Source organism: Gobio gobio, assembly GCF_949357685.1.
Source record: "Gobio gobio genome assembly, chromosome: 12".
Classification (NCBI taxonomy): domain Eukaryota; kingdom Metazoa; phylum Chordata; class Actinopteri; order Cypriniformes; family Gobionidae; genus Gobio; species Gobio gobio.
Window position 1 is genome coordinate 18,112,474 of NC_137105.1, and position 24,234 is coordinate 18,136,707.

Sequence of the window (24,234 nt, forward strand, 5' to 3'; positions counted from 1 at the left end):
GAGCATTACTTTTTGTTTTCAGTTATATTGTGTATATATTATTTGTAAATACTCTGTTTAAGGGAAGTAGGGAGTGCGACACCATTTCTTTTGTATGTGTCGTTTGTTTTATGTTTTTGGTTAAGGGAGTTAGGGAAGTTGCGTTGTATTTATCTTTTATTGTGGTTTCTTTCATTTAGGGAATTTAGCGGGTAGGCTACTAAAACGAGTTATTTCTGTTTATTATTTTGGCCTTGTCCACTCCTGGATTTAATCCCTTTATTTTTGATTTTCACTATATACTTTTGTGGTTAATAAATATTTTTTTTTGTTGAATTTGTACATCTTAGTGAGCGCACATTCACTTATGTTGCGGCTGGCCCTAGACTGTCGTAACTATATATATATATATATATATATATATATATATATATATATATATATATATATATATATATATATATATATATGGTTGGTTGCCCATATTTTTAATTGAATATATGCCATAATAGCAACACTATATTCAATCTGAATGATTTCAATCAATTAGCCTATATATACTTTAATGAATAACAACAATGTCTGAAATGTACATATAATTTATGGGATTATTGAATAATAACCCAATTAATTAAAATAAAAATGTATATTAAAATACAACAACACGTGTAACCACATACCACTTGTGTCTTTCTGTCCCAATCATAGACCGTAAAAATATTCGCACAGAACGGTATTACTCGCATGCTTTTTCTGCATTTTATTCTGAAATATCCCCATCTAGTGTTGTAAAGTGGTAACTGTAGTGCAGTAAATTGTGTCACTTGCTAAAACTACCAAAGTCCCATTACCTTTGCAACCCACGCGCTACTTATAGACCTAGTTTTAAAAGAAATATATTTTCAGATTCTTGTGTTGAAAATTATTTATTTCTTCCCCATAATTTGAGCATGAAATTGTAGTGTTTAAATACATATTTTCCATCATTTAGATGCATTAGCCATTTTTCTTTTTCTTAGGTATATCACATGGGGAACTGCCTCATTCTTGTGGTCTGGCTCTCCATCTCAGCCACTGGCCTATCAGGAGAAATTAAGTTAGATGATTTGAAGCTAACAGCCCAACTTAAACTTAATATCAAGTAAATTACTCAGTCACCTTGGAGGATGTATAAAGATGCAGTAGCTGTCTGAGCTCAGTATTCTGTTGTTGTACATTCTGCGTTTCCACCAGAAGCTCAGCCCTTTCAGTCAGTGCAGTACTGAGGATAAAACATTATCATTACCAATACAGGTTTAAGTCAAAAATCGAGCGCAAGATTTGAGCGCAATATGCTGTAATGATTGACTATGACATGCACACTTACTGGTACTTGTTGAGAGCTGTATCTAGAGCACTCCAGAGCTTGAGTTTGGACTCTGGCATGACATTAGCTATGCTTTCCCAGTATGCTTCATCCTCCGAGTCATCTCTCATCTCCAACCCCAAAGCACTGCTCTTCTGCGAGGCCTGAACATCACTGGACACATAATAACATATAGCAGATTTTATGAAACGTGTGATGACAGAAAGTTTTAGGTTTGAAATGCAAGTGCACTGACTGTCTGCAGTATTGGGCGGTAAAATCTTTCAGAGCTACTAGTAGCTCATTATGATGGATGAGGTCAGAGGGTTCTTCAACTGATTCTCCCTTCTCACTGGTTGTCTCCTCTTCCTAACAAAAAGACAAAAGAGAAGTGGAACATGTTTTTCGTTTTGATTCCAGAGTGGCACAATGAGAGGTTGAACTCAGGTGATGGGATCAACTTTTACTTCAATCTGTTCCTTCTGCTCTCCACCATGTTGTTTGTAATTCATAAAGAACTCAGCCATTTTATACGCATCCACCTCACTCTCAATCCCAATTGCCTGTGTGCATAAAAGACAGAAGAAATTTTTGATGCAAACTTTTTTGTCTAATTGAGTGGTTAATTTGTACAAGACAATATTCAAAGGCACTCACTCCTATCTATGCACCTCTGGTACTTCTGCTTCTCACAAATATAATGTTACTTTTTTTAATTTTATTTTTTAGCATTTTACTTTTTAGCATTTTAAATAAGATAATGTTAATATAACTAAATTAAAATAATCTATTATCGGTCTAATTGTACTTACCGAGAAAATGGCATCTAGCTTTATAAGGGACTGTTCATTCTTCTCCACATGAGACAACAGCTTTAGAAGTTTACTCTCTACAAGAAACCCCTGAGAGAAAGAGAGAAATGATATGATATCGCAATAGTTTATAAATAAAGAGCATACATACAATGGTGATTTTTGAAATAGTGGATTTTTTTTCTGTTCTGTGTTCCCTAAGAGGATTTTGAAAAGAAAAAAACATGTCCGTTGTAGTTTAAAAGGATTGATTATAATAACTTGAAACCATTTATGGTGTCTATTTACTTATTTTTCTTAACTTTTAAGAGTGTTGAAGAGTTAAATCAACTCGAATTTCTCTATTTCAGGCCTGTTCCATACCAGAATTTATAACTTCCCTTCTATTATAGATTTATAGTGTTTTTCATCGTTAAAATTAGGAGTTAAACATAAAAATAAATAGGGTCTAAAACAACATTGGACCCCATTGACTTTTACAACATGGACAAAACATTATAACATGTTTAAACATTATAAAATATATTCTTTTGTGTTCCATAGTAGAATGAAAGTCATACAGGTTTGGAATGACATGAGGGTAACCAAATTAAAGTCACCATGAAATAAAAATCGAATATTATTTTGTCATGGAATATTGCAGTATTTATTGTACATTATTTATCCATGCACATAATTTTTTTTTTTTCAAATGCCCTGGTAATCTTCAAAAATAACTTCCCATCCCTCTTGCAACGACATCTCTTCTCTGATGACGTGTTTACTGGCGTGAGGGCGGGACATCACAGCAATAGCAAACCACAACCATCCAACAATCCAATTCCCCATGGACAAAATCAAGCCCCGCCCTACACTTTTTATTGTTCAAGAATCACTCTGATATACACTCACCTAAAGGATTATTAGGAACACCTGTTCAATTTCTCATTAAAGGGTAACTAAACCCTAAACCAACTTTTTTTAGTTAATGATCTGTAATACTGGGGCTTTATTAATGCTGTTCATTGATTCGAGTAAATGTTTTGACATTTGAGTATAAAGTGTTTTAATTCTATAAAATATGGTGTAAAACCGCCAAAGTGCTGCCCTCTTAAGGTTGAACGGTGGCTACTGCAGTTGAATTTTCCTATTGGACGTTGTGGTACATCGTGACGTAGGATGGTACCTCCAACGGCTCTCTATCCGCGCCCCTGGCACGAGCTCACCACACCCTCAGAAATGTTTCCCCCAATCACATGATGAGAACGGCTTCACTCTAGTATGAACTCTCATGTTACATGAAGTAAATATTATGAATGAAACTGACTTGACACTTGCTTTAACATTGTATTGAAGAAAATACGGTTAAATAATGCAGTTGTCAGTACACGTCAGGCTTTTCTTGCGATATTATTGCCGCCTGTCATGTGTACAGAAGATCATTTTCATACATGAGACGCGCTTTCAAACCCTGACACGCAAGTGGTTGCCGCGGACGCGGTAACGAACAGCAATACTGTAACGTGCTGATAGTCTAACTTATTTGAGGAAATCTGTTTATAATAGGCTTTTAGGTCTGAACAGCTCTGCTGTTTCACTAGCATCGTCGGCATCGGGAGTTAACGCAGTTTGAGCCAGCGGCTGGCATTGAGAAGGCTCTGGGTCTGTGTCTGACTCTACAGACAATCCACCCTCCTCCACTTCAGGTGAAGGTAGGAGAATGACGGCTCTGTTGCAAAGCTGGCGTCACTCCAGTCATTCTCCATCTTTGCGACTCGCGAGTCAGACAGCTGTCAATCAACCCGTTACTGCGGGTCTCAGGTGCACGCCCTCCGCTCAGCCCCGCCCTCGGTTCATCCCCTCTGTCTCCGCTGGGCTCTGCCCACTTTTCCAGCATTTTTCAAAATTTGCCAGTGGGTGGAGTTAAGCTTTGAGCAGGGGTTTAGTTACCCTTTAATGCAATTATCTAATCAACCAATCACATGGCAGTTCAGTTGCTTCAATGCATTTAGGGGTGTGGTCCTGGTCAAGACAATCTCCTGAACTCCAAACTGAATGTCAGAATGGGAAAGAAAGGTGATTTAAGCAATTTTGAGCGTGGCATGGTTGTTGGTGCCAGACGGGCCGGTCTGAGTATTTCACAATCTGCTCAGTTACTGGGATTTTCACGCACAACCATTTCTAGGGTTTACAAAGAAAGGTGTGAAAAGGGAAAAACATCCAGTATGCGGCAGTCCTGTGGGCGAAAATGCCTTGTTGATGCTAGAGGTCAGAGGAGAATGGGCCGACTGATTCAAGCTGATAGAAGAGCAACTTTGACTGAAATAACCACTCATTACAACCGAGGTATGCAGCAAAGCATTTGTGAAGCCACAACAAGCACAACCTTGAGGCGGATGGGCCACAACAGCAGAAGACCCCACCTGGTACCACTCATCTCCACTACAAATAGGAAAAAGAGGCTACAATTTGCACAAGCTCACCAAAATTGGACATTTGAAGACTGGAAAAATGTTGCCTGGTCTGATGAGTCTCGATTTCTGTTGAGACATTCAGATGGTAAAGGAGAACATGGATCCATCATGCCTTGTTACCACTGTGCAGGCTGGTGGTGGTGGTGTAATGGTGTGGGGGATGTTTTCTTAGCACACTTTAGGCCCCTTAGTGCCAATTGGGCATCATTTAAATGCCACGGCCTACCTGAGCATTGTTTCTGACCATGTCCATCCCTTTATGACCAGCAGGATAATGCACCATGTCACAAAGCTTGAATCATTTCAAATTGGTTTCTTGAACATGACAATGAGTTCACTGTACTAAAATGGCCCCCACAGTCACCAGATCTCAACCCAATAGAGCATCTTTGGGATGTGGTGGAACGGGAGCTTCGTGCCCTGGATGTGCATCCCACAGATGTCCATCAACTGCAAGATGCTATCCTATCAATATGGGCCAGCATTTCTAAAGAATGCTTTCAGCACCTTGTTGAATCAATGTCACATAGAATTAAGGCAGTTCTGAAGGCGAAAGGGGGTCAAACACAGTATTAGTATGGTGTTCCTAATAATCCTTTAGGTGAGTGTATATCACAATAGGAAAGAAAAGACTATCGCAACTTCTGCTTCATGCTTATAACTTTGAGGCCATAACCTATAAGACCCTGTATTCTAGGATATGTGATATCTTTTTTAACATAAACATTTTTCAAGATTTCAAGCAGCCAAAGGTGTCCCTAACTAAAGAATCAGCCACAAAAACACACTCACCATTTCATCACATAGCAGCTCCAAAATTCTCTTCACTGTTCTCCTGTTAACTCCACCTCCAGTGTTCTCCAGGACCTCAGATCCCTCCACTAAATGTCCTCTTGTTTCCTCTTGAAGGGTATCTGCAGCAGCTTGTATGGCCATCCTGATGGTCTGCTGTTTGATCGGGCCGGAGTGTTCCATGAAGGGGACCGGAGGAGACACCCAAGCCAAACCCAGCTGCTGCTCGTGAATAATTCGGTCCGTCTCCAGTGCCCTGTGTGCTAGGGCCTTAACCTCATCTTCACATATCAGCCATAACTTCTCAAAATGCTCAGCATCGAGCGCCGCAAAGTGCCTGTCCACACACATAAACACAAGGTATGTCCAAAGAATCTGAATGTGTTTCTAGGTCATGATATGAGTAGATTTGCTCACCTTGCTTTCTTCTGCATGTCTTTGTACTGCTGTTTGATGCGGGCATAGTCATTGGTCAGTGATTGGTTGTCTGCTTTTGACTGCTTCTCCTGTTGGCCGCATTTGGACTTTAGATTGTTGAGAACATCTTGCATTCTGAAAAATTCAGATAAATTCTAAAGATAAGTCAAGAAAACTACTCACCAGAGTGAGATTGCCAGACTAAATCAGTTATTTTGGATCCAAAATTTTGTTCTAACAAAAAGTGTTTTTAATTAACCTTAAAAATATTACCTTGTTGTCAAGTCAAGTCAAAAATAAAGTTAAATTTGACTGAATGCCTTACTACATTAGGAAAGTAATTTTTAAAGGGTTAGATCATGTTTTCACTTTTTATAATGTCGCTTTACCTTTAAGTATTTGGTAATGACTCTTGCTGTGCTAATTTTATTGAACAATGAATGTAAGGCATTACGATGAAACTTAAATGAAACTTTTATATTTTAATATATTTTACAATTATCATTTTTTTCCTGTGATGGCAAAGCTGAATTTTAAGCATAATTTCTCCAGCCTTTACTGTCACATGATCCTTCAGAAATCTTTCTAATATGCTGATTTGGTGCTCGAGAAACATTTCTTAGTATTATCCATGTTGAAAACAGTTGTTCTGCTTAATACTTGTTTAATGATGATACTTGATAGTTTTTAGGGTTCTTTGATAAATAGAACAGTATTTATTTGACACCATTTTTTTGTAACAATGTAAAGGTCTTTACTGTCCCTTTTGATTTTAAAAAGTATTATATTTAAGTATTAGTATAAATCTTTCTGACCCCAAACTTTTGAATGGTAGTGTACTGAGATTAACCTGCAAAACTTTTAATACCTGATGATTTTCCTCTTCAATAGGGATTTTAAAATGGCGTTCTCTTCCTCTCTTTTCTTTAACACCTCAAATTTGTACTGAAGGTTCTCTCCTTTCAAATGGTAGTTGAACTTCATCTCTTGTACCTTCGTCCTTAAATTCTGCACACACACAGACACACACAAAAGCAGAGTTTTTTTCATCCCTATAGCATAACTGTATCTATATAGTTATATGCAAGCAGTATACACATTAACAGAGTTATTCTCAAATTATTATAAATAAACCCATATCAAACTCACATGTACTTCTGAATCCAATCTGATTTTGTCTGTGTTGTATTCTTCAGCTGTCTGAACTCTTAGTTTCTGCAGCAAGTCCTCATACTCCTCAAGGAGACTTAAACCGTTCATCATGGTCCTCAGCTGCAGAGAAAGATGCATCAATAGAACTTATCCCTGATTTACTCCCTTGTGTATGTGTGTGTTACATGTTACTTGCTGTACCTCTTTCTCACTACGTTCCTTCATCTGATGCTCCCATTTCTTCCTATGTTTGGTTAGCAACGTTCTCCTCTCCTCATCAAACGTGTTCTTTAATGTTCACAGAAATGAAATTGTATATGACTGAAAACATTAGGCCTATGCATACATATTTATTCCATTATGTATGTTTTTAATAGCTTATTCATTATTAAGCCAAATAAAGATTTGTATCTGCAAAAATGGTCTCCAGCCTGCAGGGGGCAGTATTACACCTCAATCAGCTGGAGGTCCTCCCGGTATGACTTTTTTAGACTTGAGACCTGTTCTTCCATCCTCTCAGTCAGCAGGTCTATGTCATTAGCCTGTCTTTTCAGGTCCTTCACATAGCGATCATCACTTGCTTTCAGCTCCTACACAAAAAACAACAACCTTAATAACTCTTGATTTAGAGACTCTATACATGTTTATTGATACATTTGTTGCAAGTGTGTGTGTTCACCTGCTGCAGCTCACTGATCAGTTTATTCTTGTCCTCTATAATCTGTTCACAGAGTTGCTGCTGGTTGTTCAGAGCATCTCTCAGATCTAGCGGGGTCTGTTTCATTTTTGCATCCGTCCATTTATGAGTGATCTCTTCAAACTTTTCCTGACTGGATTTGGCTTCGTTTTCCAGCTTTTCTCTCCTTCACATAATCAAATGACACCTTTTTAGTGTGAATACAAATGTCACAGAGGTATAATTTCAAAGGCTTGTTGTCATATTGTTTGTTTCTCCCAGTGTAAAATCATTTTAGTGATATTGTCTATGGAGACAAAAAAAGTGTTTAATTGCATGTACCTCAGTCGACATGCTTCCTCTTGATCTGTTCTCCTGTCAGACTCTCTGGCGTCTGCAGCTACCTGAATGTTGGTCACCAGCTCTAAACCATCATTTTTTAATTTTGCCATGTGCTGCAAAAAGAAGAGAGGACAGTATCCTGAAAATCTGATCTAGCTCTTACACTACGTGCACAATATTCAGTACTACAGTATTTCAAACATACAATACTTTCTTGTGTCATCACAGTTATTAAATTTTTGTATGATAATGTGAAAAGACCATCATTAAACAGAATATTGCATACCTCCTGAGAACCAGGACAAAAAGTTAAAAAAAGTACTTAGATTATAAGACAAAAAATGGAAAAATTAAATTTTTGAAAAAGAAACTTTTATTCATGTTATTCTATGTCTTCTGTAAATATAAAGGCATAAATAGACATGAATAGGCAAAAACAATGGGATTAAAAAAATCTGGATTTTATACCAAATTTTGTACAAAGATTATTATCAACTATTTTATGAAAGATATAACAGAATGATTTGATATATAATTTTGCTTAATGTGACGTGTGTAAAATGGCCATGAGCAGGTTTTCCAATTCTATGCAATGTATCTATGTTATGTATTTGCATATTAATGTATCCTTGGGGCAACAAGTAATGAAAAAATAAGAATAATGGGAGTAATAATTGGTAAGATTTCATAATAATATCTAATATTTCATAGGAATATTGAAATATAATTTATTTCCCTATTCATTAAGTCCTGGTGTCTTCTACAGTGGACATGTATGAAATCGTTGTCCTGTTTCGTAACAAAGTCATATTTTGATTTGAAATATTATTATATTTCCATAAGATTGTTACATTTGATTGAATTACTAAATTAATGTCAGTCATTTTTAAAGTGCAAAGAGAGGCAGTTGTTATTGTGAAACTTTGGTCTGTGAAAAGCCTTGAATGTGCTCTTTACAGGACATCCAGACTTTCTATAAAATTCTATAAAATATAATGTTCTTATATTCGTTCTTAGGTTCAATATACCCTTTCACTTTGCTCCACTTCCTTCTGACTTATCCGTGTTTCTTCTTTAATATCCTCCTTTCCCTGGGAATCTTCACCAAGCTGTTGGCTACAAAAAAACAATATGTCATTGCACGTAAGTTATAGAATCTCTAGAAAAAGTTACTTTTAGGTCTGAGAAGTAGACGTTTATTGCTGACTATTTGAAAAAGGTTATACTGACTCTGAGCTAATGAATAATGAGAGAAAATGTCTAACGTTACCGTGTTTTGGCCTCATTTCGTGCGGCTATGCGGAGGCGACGGGCTGTAATTCTCTCCTCATGGTTTGTAGACTCAACAGATGGCCCAGGCTCGTCTGCCTCGTCCTCTGCATAAAGTTCGGGTTGGTGCATGTTCAGTTACTTTAATAACCACTAGTCAGATAATTAAATATGAAGAGAAGGTGGAAGAGAGAAGAGTGCGGCGAATGGGCGAGTGTTGTTTACAAAAACGTTGCTATGATACAGCCCAAGTGGCCGCATGTTGATTCTGCAATACATTATAATTGACCACATGGTATTAACATGTTCTGTTCCAAAATAAATGTATATTGGAAATATATCAGGGAGAATATATATATATATATAACATTTAAACATTTACACCTTGACTACCATTACCTTTTGATATTTTTGCATCATTTATGAATTGTATGTTATTATTGTGAATATTTATAATAGTATTATGATTTATGAAACAATATTCAAATTTAGTAGGCCTATAGGATATATGTTTCTGTATATATTTATATATGAATATATACCATGGAATATTATTGTATATTTTTTACTGATATATATTTTTTGCCATTTGATTATTTTAAAAATAATTTTATATAATCAAAATTGTATTTTGAAATTACATCAGAAATATGAAATAGTTGCTTTCTGGCTGTAACGGTCAGCATGTATAAAACAAACCAAAAAGAGCAGAATGCAGATCATTTTAATTAACACAACCAACATAACTTAAATTCGAGACAAAGAACGGAGAACGTACTCGGTTACTCACGTAACCTCGGTTCCCTGAGAGAGGGAATGAGTATTGAGTATGGGAAAAGCTCCTTTTCTCAAGAATATGAAGCAAAAAAAAAATATTCAATAAATTATCTATGTAAAACGCAGTGCAGCGCAAGCTACGCGCTGATTGGCTGTGCTGCAGCAACTGCAGGAACCTATGGCGAGGCGGCTGAGTGAGCGAACCAATAAGGTCGCTATAAAATCCCGCCGAAAAAGGTTGCTAGAATTAGCATAATGAGGCTATAAAAGACTGTGTCCAGCCATAGGATTCAGGTTAAAATCGGCTGAAGCGATACCCTGAGAAGCACAAGCACGGCGCGTTAGGCAATACTCGTTCCCTCTATCAGGGAACCGAGGGCGTATGGGAACACAATGTGAAACGCTGTGCGTGCTTACCTGACCCAAACTATGGTCTGAGGAGAACCTGAGGCACATAAAGATGGGTAACAGTGAGCCCGAGGAGGCAGACAAAAGTGGGCCTCATATAAGGGCATAAAATTTAGGCCGGATAGAATCGGGCCTAATGAGTGAGTGGTGTATATGTATACATATGAGTTATAAAAACCTCTGACTAGACATAGGTGGGCCTTATAGTATGTAATATAAACTAATGCTTGTGAACACAGTTTATATGTGTAGAATAGGCATAAGACCGGAAGTAATTCGGGCCTAAGAATGAATGACAGTACCTATTATATGGAAAGGATCCCAGCTTGTTAAGCAGGGACTTACAAATTATAAAACCTGATAAAAGTGGACGGAGAGGCCCAGCCTGCCCAGCCATCTTCCAGAGGTATGCCACATGACCATGCCCTCGATGAGGCCATGCCTCTGGTGGAATGGGCTTTGATGCCTATAGGGCAAACGAGACCTTTTGACTTATAAGCCAGTGAGAGAGCGTCTACTATCCAATGTGACAGTCTCTGCTCCATGACAGCGCAACCTTGATCTTTTCGATGACGTGTGGTAACATGACGATCGGAGGAAAGGCATACAGAGGGTGTCTGGGCCAGCGCATCCTTGCGTTTGGAGAAAAATATTGGGCAGTGAGCATTGTCTTCTGCTAACCAAACATAGGAAGAAATGGGAGCATCAGATGAAGGAACGTAGTGAGAAAGAGGTACAGCAAGTAACATGTAACACACACACATACACAAGGGAGTAAATCAGGGATAAGTTCATTGTCTGTCTTCACCTTCTCCGAAGGTGCTCCAAATCAACTAAATTGTTTGCGGGTGAAGAGACCATTCCCCTGGGGGAATGTTGCCTCTGGATAACATATCCGGGCCCTGATTCAGGATACCTGGCACGTGAGCCACTCTCACAGAGCTCATGTTGCGCTCTGCCCATAAAAGGAGATGTTTCGCCATGGGAGTGTAGAATGTCTGATTTCAGACCGCCCTGGCGATTTATATAGGATACAACCGACATGTTGTCCGTTCGGACCAAGACGTGGTGACCCTTTATGTACGGAAGGAAAGCTCTCAGCGATAGAATAACCGCTGTCATCTCTAGACAGTTTATGTGCAGCCGTTTCTCTGATTCTGCCAATTGGCCAGAGACTGGCTTTCCTTCGTGTAGGGCGCCCCAACCTAGGTTGGACGCATCTGTCGAGACCACTTTCCGTTTCGTTATCGTACCCATATTCACACCTGTCTGGTACCAGGCGGTAGCTTTCCAATGACCCAGAGCTTTGATACAGCTGTGGTTCACTTTGATGCGAAACTGGCCTGATCGCCATGCGTGAGCTGGAACATGGGAATTCAACCAGCGTTGAAAGGGGCGCATGTGCAATACACCCAGTTTGAGTACTGCTGATGCCGAGGCCATAAGGCCTAGCATCCTCTGAAAACGCTTGAGATGAATGCAAGCACCAGCTTTGAATGACGCCGCCATGCTCTGGATGGAGAGGGTGCGCTGTGACTGAAACTGCGCTCTCATGTGTATTGAGTCTATGACTGTTCCCAGGAAGGAAATGTTCTGGGTGGGAGACAATGAGCTCTTGGTGGTATTGATCCTGAGACCCAAACATTATAGATGGTTGAGGAGCCAGGATCTGTGGGTTATCAACTGCGTCTCTGATTGGGCTATGACAAGCCGATCGTCGAGTTAGTTGAGTATACGCATTCCTCTTAGCCTCAGCGGAGCTAGAGCTGCACCCAAGCACTTTGTAAAAGTGCGAGGTGCCAGGGATAACCCGAATGGCAAGACATGTGTACTGATAAGCCTGCCCCTCAAAGGCGAATCTCAAGAATGGCCTGTGATGGGGTGCTATCTAAATGTGAAAGTAAGCATCTTTCAGGTCGACTGTGAAAAACCAATCCGCCGGGTGAATGTGCGTGAGGATTTGCTTCACCGTCGGCATCTTGAACGAGCGCGTCATAAGAGCTTTGTTCAGATGTCTGAGATCTAGGATGGGCCTGAGGCCACCATCCTTTTTCGGGACGAGGAAGTAGCGACTGTAAAAGCCTGACTCACTTAGCGTCGGGTGCACGGTTTCCAACAGTTTCGACACCTCGGCGCGAAGCATGTGACTCAACACCCATTTTGATACACCGGGGATGGCCTGCCAGGCCTGGGCTCGTGAAGCCAGGGGTTGAATTAGATTCGGGGGCGGGCCGCTTAGTAATAGGGATCCGGTAACCCGGTAACCCGGTTGCTTTGTGCTTGTAACACTTTGGGGATAGTGTTTATGTTTGGCGGTGCACACTGTATAGTGGGCGCGCACGTTACATTCATGGCGCAAGACAGCGAGTGCACTGTCTGGGAAGTGTTTGTGTGTAGGGGTGCATACTGTGAGGTGGGGACACTGCCTACAGAGGAAAAGCTCTTTTTGATAGTTATTTGGGTCGCCGTGAAAACGGCGTTTGTGTACAGGCGAATGCGTTTGACAACGGGCTAGTTGGCTGCAGAAATTAAGTCTCCAGTCACCTGATTGAAGGGAACTGGGAGACCGAGAGAGTGTGGTGGGGGCCCGGCCGAGGCGAGACCTAACCACCTTCTCTTTCTTCCCGTGGCTAGGATGGCTTTGGTGGCTGGGGGTTCAACACAGCTTTGGGTCGAGGTCTCCGACGCTCGGGCTGCCTGTTGCGGCTCGCTGAGCGTGAATGCTGCTGTGTCCTGGATGCTGAGCGAGGCTGTGAGGTCGGCAGCGTCGCCTTAGCAGGATGAGGGAGCGGCGCTTTAGCTTGATGGCCAGAGGAAGAGCTGGAGCGTTTCGGAAGAAAGTGACGCATGGCTTGTGGCGCTTTCTGTGCCTCCGTAAAGTGCTTGGCGAATCCAACTACTGCCGGACCGAACAGACCAGTGGTGGAAATAGGAGCATCCAGGAAGGAGGCTTTGTCAGACTCCTTCATCTCGGTGAGGTTCAGCCAAAGGTGACGCTCAAGGACAGTCAGGTTGGCCATATTCCCGATGTGGTGCGGCAAGGTTTCGAGGGGGGGTTGTGCCCTGGCCTGCCATCCTCTGGAGGAGGGCGGGCAGAGGTGCGCAGTGACAGCCTCTTCGAGAGGGGGAAGGCTTTCGTAGCCTTTTTCCTTCGCGCCGTCGACAGTCCAGAGCGCTGGGGAAAAAGAGGATTTAGCACGAGGTGAAAAAAGGTGATTTCCATGACTTCGTCAGCTCGTCGTGCACCTCCGGAAAGAAGGGGGCGGGCTTCTGAGGGGAGGATAGGCGACGGCTTTGCAGGAACCATTCGTCCAGCCTACTTCGTGTTGGCTCCTGGGGTTGGGACCACTCGAGCCCGAGGTCTCCCATGGCCCTGGTGAGCACAAGAACCAGCTCTGTGTCAACACTGGTTTTGGCACTCGTGGCGGCCTGCGTCGAAGCGGAGGGCTCCGAGACAGAGTCTGACCACTCGCTGCCAGATGCAGCCACAGAAAGGCTATCTTCCTCCTCCTCTTCCTCCATTGTTGGTCCGCCAAAGGAGACAGAACAGGCTGCTGTGAGGGAGGGGTGCTGTTCTTCCTGGGCGAACATCACAGGCGAGGGCGAGGCACGTCGGGAATCGCTCGATCACTCAGGCGCTGAGCGACTAAACGACTAAAGACGCTGTATTATTCATGCAAGGCCAGTAGTGGGCGTCGATCTGCACTACGAAACACTACGCGCCTAATGACTGAACACGTAATACGCATGTGCATGCCGTCACCATTTTCAAAGATTCCAATTTTTGTACTGTACACGGATACGATAACAGTATCATTTTCAAAAACTTGCACTTTAAAAACCGTTTTCAAAAGTTTGCATTTTCAGGCTCCCAAAACGCTGTTATCGTGTAAATGAACAGCCAAAGGTGTTTAGTTGAAAACTAAAACACAAAGAAACTAAAGACATAGAAATAACCCTGACATTTTGTAATATATCTTCAATGTTTAAATATACTCATTTGAATTTAAAATATATGTATTGTATTTTTAATATGTATAAAATATTTTGGATAGAATTTTTTTTATTCCAAACAATTTATTTTTTTAATTTATTTTTTTGCCATTTGGGGAAACAGGAACAAACAGAAAGAATTGCAGGGTCATAACTCATGAAAAAAGTACTACATGTCAGCAGCTCTTTTTTAGCAACAGTGATGTTTGTGTAACAAGTTGAATGTGGTGATAATTTAGGAAAGCTGTATTTATGGCTTTCTCTCTCTCTGATGCTTTTTCCCCGCCACAATCTCTGATGCCTGATATTTTTTGACATGGCTAGACTAGCTTGTGTCTAGCTTTATTTGTGCACCTGACTATAGACTTTATTCAGAGCAGCGCCATGACACAGGTATGAAAGCGAGGCTGTGAGGGATAGACTTGCCATGTTTTCAATGGCATCTGCTGTAAAAAGCTATATAAAGCTATATAAAGCTCTTAACATTTTTCCACAGCTCATGTTTTTTGTTTAGTAAAATTTATCTGAAAGATATTTTGCTGTGTTTCATCAGCAGAACAATCCCAAAACACATTAAATAACAGTACAGCCCACTGAGGAGATGAATGTCTAACCATCACAGCCTCGCTTTCATTCCCTTAAAAAAATCAAAGATGGCGCTGCTGTGAATAAATTCAATGCCATCAGATTAAAAGACTAGGCATCAGACTTAATCTAACGTGACTTCTCTTTTTATAGCTGCACACTATTCTCTCACTATCCAAATGAGCCTTTTGCACTTTCATTACAATAGAAATCTCTTATAACAGAGTAGACTATGCCCTGGGGCTCTTTTTTAGTATAGTGACTATTTTGAGAGGACCATATTGACAGTGTACGGGATAAGCAGTCATAACGTCTGGAGCTAAAGTATTGGCATGGTAATCACCTTGGTGATTATGATGGATTAACATTTAGCACAGAGCGCTTTTAACTTTGCTTGACTGATCACATTATGATCCTGATCACATATTTGCTTGACTGATCATTATTGACATCATTCAACTTGATGATGCACATAGACCAAAGTTCATCAGTCTTTAAAGGGCATTTACTGTATGTGTGTGCATCCACGCATGTTAGAAAGGGGATTACCAACTGAAAAAATTGCAGAATGTCCTTTAGTTCTCACAACCCAAAAATTTGGAAAGGTCTGTTCAGCAGGAATAAAACGCAACTGAATGCAAATAATAAATGCAGCTATTCGTAATCATACATAGTTTGGGTAGCAAAATAAAGGGAGGCGAAAACACTTTCCATAACTTTGATGTTGTTAATTATATTAAAGGCAGTTGATTCATCCAATCAGAATCCGTATTTTTGGTGTAAATGCAGCTGTCACTCTGTAATATGGCTAACACATTAAAACAATATTTAGCCCAGCTGTGCCATGTTTTTGCCTAGTAAATCACATCTGCTGTTGTTTATGCATTTAATTGTTTATTCTATATCCAGCAATGTCATTTAAATTTAAAATTAAATTTTTTAACTCAACAGTTAAAACAACCCAGCATTTTATACTGTTGGGCAGGCAGTTGTAATACGTATTAGTGATTTTTATGATTTTTAAGGAGATTTTTGATGATATTTTGCTATGTTGGACAGTGCTGTTTTAGTAGTATTCACAATATTAATTTAGTTATTTTCATTTTAGTTTAGGTCTTAGTCATTTTATGTGCTTTTTTAATTGTTAGGCCTATAGGTTTACTAGTAATTTCTATTTAGTTTTAATTATTTTTTTATTTGTAGTCTAGTATTTATAGCTATTTTAGTATAACCTCAACTATTTTATTTCAGTTAACAGTCAAGAATTGTATTTTTGTTTTACAATTATATATATATATATATATATATATATATATATATATATATATATATATATATATATATATATATATATATATATATATATATATATATATATATATATATATATATATATATATATATATATATATATATATATATATATATATATATATATATATAAGAAAAACAAGAGAGTAGCAGGGAGAAAGAGCTTAAACAAGGAGAGGATTAAACAAACTGGATTTAACAAATTAGTCAGGGAGCAGCGAGAGAGGATTGCAGTCTGTGTTGGTCCGTGTTTCTGTATCCATTTTCCTCTCATTTGTTTTATTATACAGGACAGAAGCACAAAAAGCAGCACAACAGTATGACACAACAGCAGGATAAGTTGGAGACTCTGATGAGGAGTATGGAGGTCCTGCTGAGAGAGGTGGAGCAGCTCCGTGAACACTGTGGCCATTACAACCTGGAGCTGAGTCGCCACATCACGGAGCTCCGCTTGGAGAACAGAATACTGACTGAGAAATACAATGCCCTTGACAAGGAGCTGCAGGAGGCCTTGGAGACCATCGAGGACCTCCAGGACACCAAATACGCTTTGGATGCCAAAGAAAGGCAGACTGAGAAGCTCAACCGACAGCTCTGATAGAACTGTAGACATGCAGTGATCGGAGACATATTTGTTTTTACAGTTTTCAGGGTAATCAACATGGCTTACTTCGTTGTCTCTACATAAGAAGAAAATATTTTAACATCCACAAAATTACTTTTACAGATCTCCCTTTTGAAATGTTACTGGCACCTAAGCAATTCAGCTTGTTGATTCAAGTATCAGAGCATTTTCTTTCTATAAGTAGTATACGTGGTCTTTGGATCTTAGCTGTTGGGGTGGAAGTTAAGCCAATTCTGTAGGTAAATGACTCCTTCACAGTGGCAACCACTGACTGTCATTTTGGTTGCTGAAAAGTGAAAGGGACTAAAATAGCACCTTGGAGGGTTGAGTGTCACAGAGCGCTTCCACCCCTATGATTTAATGCTATATGTTTAGTGGCACTAAGGGGAACATCTTTGGTTAGACAATTGAAAACAATCTCACTGTGAGATCTGTCACACATCACACAATTAGGCTTTCATAATGATATTTTGGGGCTATGCCCCCATTAGTAAACAGTGACAAGTGAAAAGCCTCTTGCAGGACTTGTATCTTTATGTAAAGCTGATTGATTTGAAACATGTATTGTGAAAAACCCTATGTACACTTGACCTCTGACCTTTCTTCCAAAGCACTGCAAAATTATAAAATGATTATTGGAACTGGTCTAAATAAACAGATATTGTTTAGAATGAGAACTGTTTTTCATTTTTACCAAATAATTATGAATGATGACGTGTGATCAAGATCTCAGACTAAATCCGATTTTTGCAGTAGTCAGGCATGATATTGTCTTCCAAGAGGGGTTAATTGTAACCTGATATGAGTGTGTATTGCTAAGTTTGTGTACGTGTGCACAAAGGAAGAGATAGTCAGTCTTAAGTGAATGGCCATCAGTGTCACAACTGTCCTGCTGTGACTGAGTGAACTTGGAAGACAGTGAGAAGGTAAGACTATTCATTATAAATGTTTCAATGTTTTGTGAATTTATGGTCAGCAAAAATGTCTTAAAAAAATATATTTTTTGTGTGTTGAAGATGATGCTCCACTCTCTTCTCGGGATCTTGTGCTTAATCACATCAGTTTTCTGTGTGAGTAAAACAACATTAACACGAAACACGTGCTCAAGAATTAATGTATGTATGTTCTAAAAATGTTGTTGGAACAGGGATTGGCAATGTTTCTAAAATGTCCAGTTTTCTTGCTGTGATTAATGTTATTTCAAATGCTATGATAGTGTAAGTACATTCTCTTAACCTTTTATTGAACATATATCATTCTTTGAACATTTATTTTTAATATTCCAAAAAGCTTATTGTCAACATTTATCAAGTAAATAACATCATACATGTTTACGAGAACAGCGTTTATGAGAAAGTAAAAACATCAAGCCATTTCAAGAATGTGCTCTCAACAACATGCAAACGCATATAAAATATTAATAATGTTATAAGAACTTTATATAAATGTTATATCTTAACATTTACATAAACATTAGTGAAAGTTGTGGGAATGTTCCCAGTTGGCTGGGATTAGATCAACTACATTTATATTCTTTTCACCAAGACTTTTTAAGGGATCCATAATAGGTTTGTCAAGGGAATTTGTCCCCACCATGATAGATAGTGTGTTTGCTGTAGGTGAGGCAGCCGTCTGATGATTACTGGGGTGAGTATGGCCCGTATGGAGCCTGCAGCCGCACATGTGGCACTGGAGTGGCTGTGAGAACCAGGGTCTGCAACACCATGAGGTGGGTGAGCACCTGTGTGTTTAGCAACCTTTTTTTTATAGCCTTCATAACTCATCTTCTATCTTTTATTATTAAGGACGGATGGTGGACACAATTGCGTGGGACCATCCAAGTCCTACAAACTCTGTAACACACAGGTAAACAACTTCATACACAATCAAATGTTCACACACTATGTTTTAATATAAGTGTTTTAGAGCGCTATAACTTTTCTCCTCTGTAAAGGAATGCCCTGTTGGAGCTCGAGATTTTCGTGAAGAACAGTGTTCTCAGTTTGACCGAATGGAGTTCCAGGGAAAACGTTACACCTGGAAGCCGTATTATGGAGGTATATTACACAAAGTGTTTCATTTTATTGATTAAAAAGTTTTTATGTGAGGACGTTAGGAAGTTTATTTGTATATTTGAGCTATACTATTTTATGGTAGATAGCTGAATTTAACAAATACAAAATTAAATAAAGTGCTAAATAAATTAATGAACTGATTAGATAAAATTTTCACCCCCACACACACACACAATTTTTTTCCATTAATTTTTTTCACTCATTTTAACCATAAACCTCAGTAAATGTGCAAGAAAAACAAGAAAACAATTGTTGTTATTAAATCATGAAATTTGCTTTCCATAAAATTATTATTTTGAAGGATGTTTAGACATTATTTATGAGAAACAAGACAAAAATACTAAATGCAAACAAAATGATTTGTCTAAAATATAATTTTCACATAGACTTAAATTGGAGCATTAATTTGTTAAATAACAGTTTGCACACAAACTAAGTCTTCAAAACATAATTAGATGTAATGTATGGTTAAGTTCTGGATGCTTTCATATTTTGTTTTAATAAAAAAACCTTCCTCAGGAAGTTCAGTAGACTGATGTAAAGATGTGGCTCTTAATGTAGTCACATGACCTTGTTGTGTTTTGGTCCAGCTTCCAACCCGTGTGAGCTGGTGTGTGTGCCCAGAGGAGAGAACTTCTACTACCGTCACAGACCCACTGTGGTGGACGGCACACTGTGCTATGTGGGCCGCAGAGACGTCTGTGTGGAGGGTGTCTGCAGAGTACGTGTACACTGACTACAGCTCAAAACCACACACACAAACATTTCATTCTAACACCCTTATCTCTGCTTAAAGGCGGTGAGCCATGGGGAGATTGTGGCTTTTGAGGATCACTCTATTCCTGTCACCTCTAGACATGGCCCTGGGGCTGCTGCCCATCTGGACACCTACAGGTAATTTATGTTTGTTTTGGTGTATGTGTGATATATGTATGCATCTATGATGAAATGTATACAGGGGTTGGACAATGGAACTGAAACAATGGGCGATATAGTGTTGGATGATTCACGCCTATATATGTGCGGCCTGGTGGCAAATCTTCGCTTATTTTACCTTCCATCAGTAAGAGCGGATTGTGAAGGTTGAATTAGCAAAGCAATAGCACAGCTATTATTGCATATTGCAATCCACACAACATAATGGGAGACATATCATAGTTCAAAAGACCCGGGCTGTTGCGTGCCCATAGTGAAGCACGGAGGAGAACCAGTGATGCCCATGCTAGTACACCGAACCTTTCTAGAGGAACATCTGCACCTAATGGTTCAAACATTGTACCCTGAAGGGGTGCCATGTATCAGCACGATAATGCACCAATACACACAGCAAGACTGGAGACAGAATGGTTAAATGAACATGAAAGTCAAGTTGAACATCTCCCATGGCCTGATCACCAGATCTAAATAATTTGAGCCACTTTGGGTTATTTTGGGGGAGCAAGTCAGAAAGCCTTTTCCTCCACCAGCATCACATGGTGACCTGGCCACTGTTTTGGAAGAGGAATGGCTCAAAATCCCTCTGTGCAGGACTTTCTATCATTTTCATTGTTTGTATCATGCGTGTTCCAGACAGGCTGTTTGTGCGTTAGTGGTGAGGTTTTATCACCAACTCTCTAGGATCCGACAAGTATATCTTAATAGTCACTATATATCTTTATATATTGTGTTTGTAGGTACACATACGGCACCTATTCAGAGTGTTCTCTTCACTGTGGTGGGGGCGTGCAGACCCGTTCTGTATACTGTATTGATGAGAGAACATCAGCAACAGTGGATGAATCTCACTGCATTGCACAAGGCCTCAGGAAACCAACTACCCAGTTGTCCTGCAACCAGCACCCCTGTTCCGAGTACAGTGTCGGTCCTTTTGGTGATGTATGTAATTATTCCATTTATATTTATTTATAGATGCACACATACTTACACATATTTTTTTGGCAGGTGTTGCTCTTTTATTTATAACATCGATTATAGTGCTATTCTGTTGTTTCCTGCAGTGTTCAGTGACGTGTGGTGAGGGACAGCAGACGCGGGAGGTGTTCTGTGTCGGTGGCAGAGGAGAGCGTGTCTCTGAGCACCAATGCAGGGGTCTCACACGTCCACATGAGATCAGATCCTGTCAGAGACCAGCTTGCCACCAAGTTTTTCGATATTACACCAATGACTTCAGCTTGGTGAGAAAAGGAAGGAGAGGAAGGAAATAAAGGAGAAAGCCAATCCGTTTTAAGTAGCCTATTTTTCTCTCTCTGTCTCCTTCAGTGTACTCGTAGCTGTGGAACTGGTACTCGCGAGCGCAGAGTGGTATGCATGGATTTGGATCACAATCAATATGCAGATGATAGATGTGCTTCTCTGAGCAGACCTCATGCTGCAGAAAACTGCAACACACAGCCCTGCCCTGGTGCACAAAGTGAGTTTATTCATGGTCATCGACTGTGTGCTATGTGCTATGAGGCAGTCATTTTGTCCTTGTGTTTGTTGCATTGGTTTAGTGGTGCCCAGCGTGCAGGACCCTAGTGGTTACGAGAGCTCCTTGCTTGGATTTGTGCCTCACACCCATGATGCAGCCTCAGGTTAAAAAGCTGTCACAAATATGTCCTTATTTGTATTGTATATGTGCTGATTCTTGCTCTACATTTGCTCTATGGACAGTTCACAGACCAAGCGATCTATACCCCACAGTGACTGGTCCGCATTGTGCCCAGTCATATTACGGGTGCTGTCCTGATGGCCACACTGCTGCCTCTGGGTCTCGTGGAGAAGGCTGTGCCCCCAATGACTGTCATAGGTCCAGGTATATATATATATATATAATACATAAATACTAAATAGTCATATAATCTGCCCACACACATGGAAAAACTTTGATCACTGATATTTTGTAGCAGTAGTATTATTAAAAAAAGTAATACTTGTTTCTACTAAGATCACTATTATATATATATATATATTGAACCTTCAGAAATTATTCTAATATGCTGATTTGATACTCAGTTATGATCAATGTTGGAAACAGTGCTTAATATTTTTTTGGAACCTGTGATATTTTTTTCAGGATTCACTGACAAATAAAAAGTTAAAAAGAACAGCATTTATTCACAATATAAATCTTTTATAACAATACCAATCTTTACTCTCACTTTTTATTAATTTAACACATCCTTTGCTGAATAAAAGTATTAATTTCTTTTTTTTTTTAATTACTGAACTTTTGAACGTAGTGTATATTGTTACTAAAGATTTATATTTTATTTAAATAAATGCTGTTCTTTTTAATTTTTTTAATCATAAAAGGATCCTGAAAAAAAAGTATCTCAGGTTAATATATAATAAATATATTAAGCAACAACTGTTTCCAATATTGATAATAAATCATCATATTTGAATGATTTCTGAAGGATCATGTGACACTGAAGACTGGAGAAATGGCTGTTGAAAATTCATCTTTGCATCACAGAAATAAATTATATTTTAAACTATATTAAAATAGAAAACCAAAATGTTAAATTGTAATAGCCTAATATTTCACAATATTACTGTTTTTTCTGTATTTTTGATCAAATAAATGCAGGCGTGATTAGCATAAGAGTAAAAAATAGTAATGTTTCCAATCTTTTGACCGATATAAATATAAACATATACTGTATATATAGGGGTGTAACGATATTTTATAGTAGTATACTATTATAAAAAAAACAGTAGTTTAAAAATCTTGTTTATACTAAGATTAATATATATATATAATAAAAAAAAATCACTGACAGTCTATTTTAAAGGGATAGTCCATCATTATTTATTCACTCTCATGTCATTCCAAACCTGTATGACTGTCTTTCTTCTGTGAAACCCAAACAGTTTTGGTTCCCATTGACTTCCATTTAATTTTTTGTACATAAAATAGAAGTCAACGGGAACCGAAACTGTTTGGTTACCAACATTCTTCAAAATATGTTCTGTAATGTTCCACAGAATAAAAAAGTCATACAGGTTTGGAATTTTGAGTGGACTATCATTTTAATAAAGTCCAATTTTGATCCATTCAATATAATGAAGACTTGTTGTGTGTGTCTGTGTGATTATAGATATGGCTGCTGCCTGGATGGAGTAACAGCTGCTCATGGTCTTGGAAGAGCAGGATGTCCTGATTCCCCCTATAGGGTATAATAGCTCATTTAATTTTCACACTCAGTATTTTCATTTATGCTTCATCTATAATCATATAATTTGTATTGAATTGAATGAACACTCTTTCCAACACATTATTGCTTTTGTTTTTAGGACTATAGTCCAGTCCATCAACCCTCTGCTAGTGTGTGCTCTTTATCACGAGATGTTGGGACCTGCTATGAATGGTCATCTCGTTTCTACTTTGATCATTCCTCTGGATCTTGCTCACATTTCTGGTACGGTGGTTGCCAAGGAAATGGCAATAACTTTCTCTCCAAAGGGGAATGTGAGCGAACATGTACGACTTCTGCCAGAGGCCTTGCCCCAAGAGAATCAACATCCAGGAGAGTGATCAACGGGGTCAGAGGTTATAGAATGAGATCCCGTGCATAAAGGGGTTAAAAGAAGAGTCATTGCCATCCTACAACAAATCCAACTCACATACATGTAGACCAAACAACAATTTATTCAACGGTGCACATGGTAATTATACGCTGGCTGATATGAAAGTCATCTTGGGTTTACACTAACATTAATTTGTGATTTATTGCCCCCTCACACTTTTTATTGTGGTTCAAATAAACACATTCACTTTATAGTATTTGTCAAACATGACAGCATCAAAACAGCAAGTTTTTTTTTTTTTTTACTCATTTCAATCTCAAGAAGTTTCATCAATTTCATGAAAATAAATTTGCTGTTTAGAATTAAGCTAAAATCATTTCCTCTTTCTTTCTGTTTCTATATCCATATACTTATACATATACTTTGTACTTCAATTGTATACTCTTGCTAAGCCATTAAAATGTTAACACAAACTAAGAACAATGATTGTTTATGAGTCCACCCAAGAATTAACATAAATAAATATTGTGTAGCCTACAGAATGGGCAACGATATTACATGCAGATTTATTTTATTTTTTATAATTTTTATTTGTGTATTTAACTGGGACAGTGCACATGAATAAACATTACAGTAAATGTGCCTGAGTTCGCTTACAGGCTATTTTGTGTCTGTAGTCCCTGGACAGAATGTTACCCTAAAAACAAATAC

At 38.9% G+C, this 24,234-nt stretch overlaps 2 protein-coding genes across 3 annotated transcripts in view; one reads left to right on the forward strand and one right to left on the reverse strand.

Annotated features, from left to right (window-relative positions):
• Positions 1–891: 891 nt before the first annotated feature.
• The window catches only part of drc1 (dynein regulatory complex subunit 1 homolog (Chlamydomonas)), a 548,506-nt gene continuing 525,163 nt past the window's right edge, over positions 892–24,234 (reverse strand). Inside the window, exons 2-17 of the mRNA XM_079831770.1 lie at positions 9,239–9,344; positions 8,997–9,084; positions 7,969–8,081; positions 7,630–7,813; positions 7,403–7,540; positions 7,152–7,238; positions 6,948–7,070; positions 6,667–6,806; positions 5,799–5,933; positions 5,382–5,718; positions 2,137–2,226; positions 1,792–1,887; positions 1,581–1,693; positions 1,346–1,498; positions 1,138–1,240; positions 892–1,058 (exon numbers count right to left, since the gene is read on the reverse strand). Coding sequence (XP_079687896.1) covers positions 1,047–1,058; positions 1,138–1,240; positions 1,346–1,498; positions 1,581–1,693; positions 1,792–1,887; positions 2,137–2,226; positions 5,382–5,718; positions 5,799–5,933; positions 6,667–6,806; positions 6,948–7,070; positions 7,152–7,238; positions 7,403–7,540; positions 7,630–7,813; positions 7,969–8,078 — 1,821 coding nt within the window. The 5' untranslated portion in view covers positions 8,079–8,081; positions 8,997–9,084; positions 9,239–9,344 and the 3' untranslated portion in view covers positions 892–1,046. The remainder of the gene's footprint in view (positions 1,059–1,137; positions 1,241–1,345; positions 1,499–1,580; positions 1,694–1,791; positions 1,888–2,136; positions 2,227–5,381; positions 5,719–5,798; positions 5,934–6,666; positions 6,807–6,947; positions 7,071–7,151; positions 7,239–7,402; positions 7,541–7,629; positions 7,814–7,968; positions 8,082–8,996; positions 9,085–9,238; positions 9,345–24,234) is intronic.
• paplnb (papilin b, proteoglycan-like sulfated glycoprotein) lies at positions 16,512–24,076 on the forward strand. 2 transcript variants are annotated; one of them, XM_079831704.1, is made up of 14 exons: positions 16,512–17,862; positions 17,953–18,006; positions 18,556–18,665; positions 18,742–18,802; positions 18,891–18,993; positions 19,602–19,732; positions 19,808–19,905; positions 20,685–20,886; positions 21,009–21,185; positions 21,271–21,421; positions 21,504–21,584; positions 21,694–21,805; positions 23,094–23,169; positions 23,290–23,998. In XM_079831704.1, the coding sequence occupies exons 2-14, from the start codon at positions 17,953–17,955 to the stop codon at positions 23,569–23,571; spliced, it is 1,638 nt and encodes a 545-aa protein (XP_079687830.1). In that variant the 5' UTR covers positions 16,512–17,862; the 3' UTR covers positions 23,572–23,998. The 2 variants fall into 2 exon arrangements, with proteins under 2 accessions (XP_079687830.1, XP_079687829.1); XM_079831703.1 differs by having other exon boundaries at positions 16,517–17,862; positions 21,664–21,805; positions 23,290–24,076.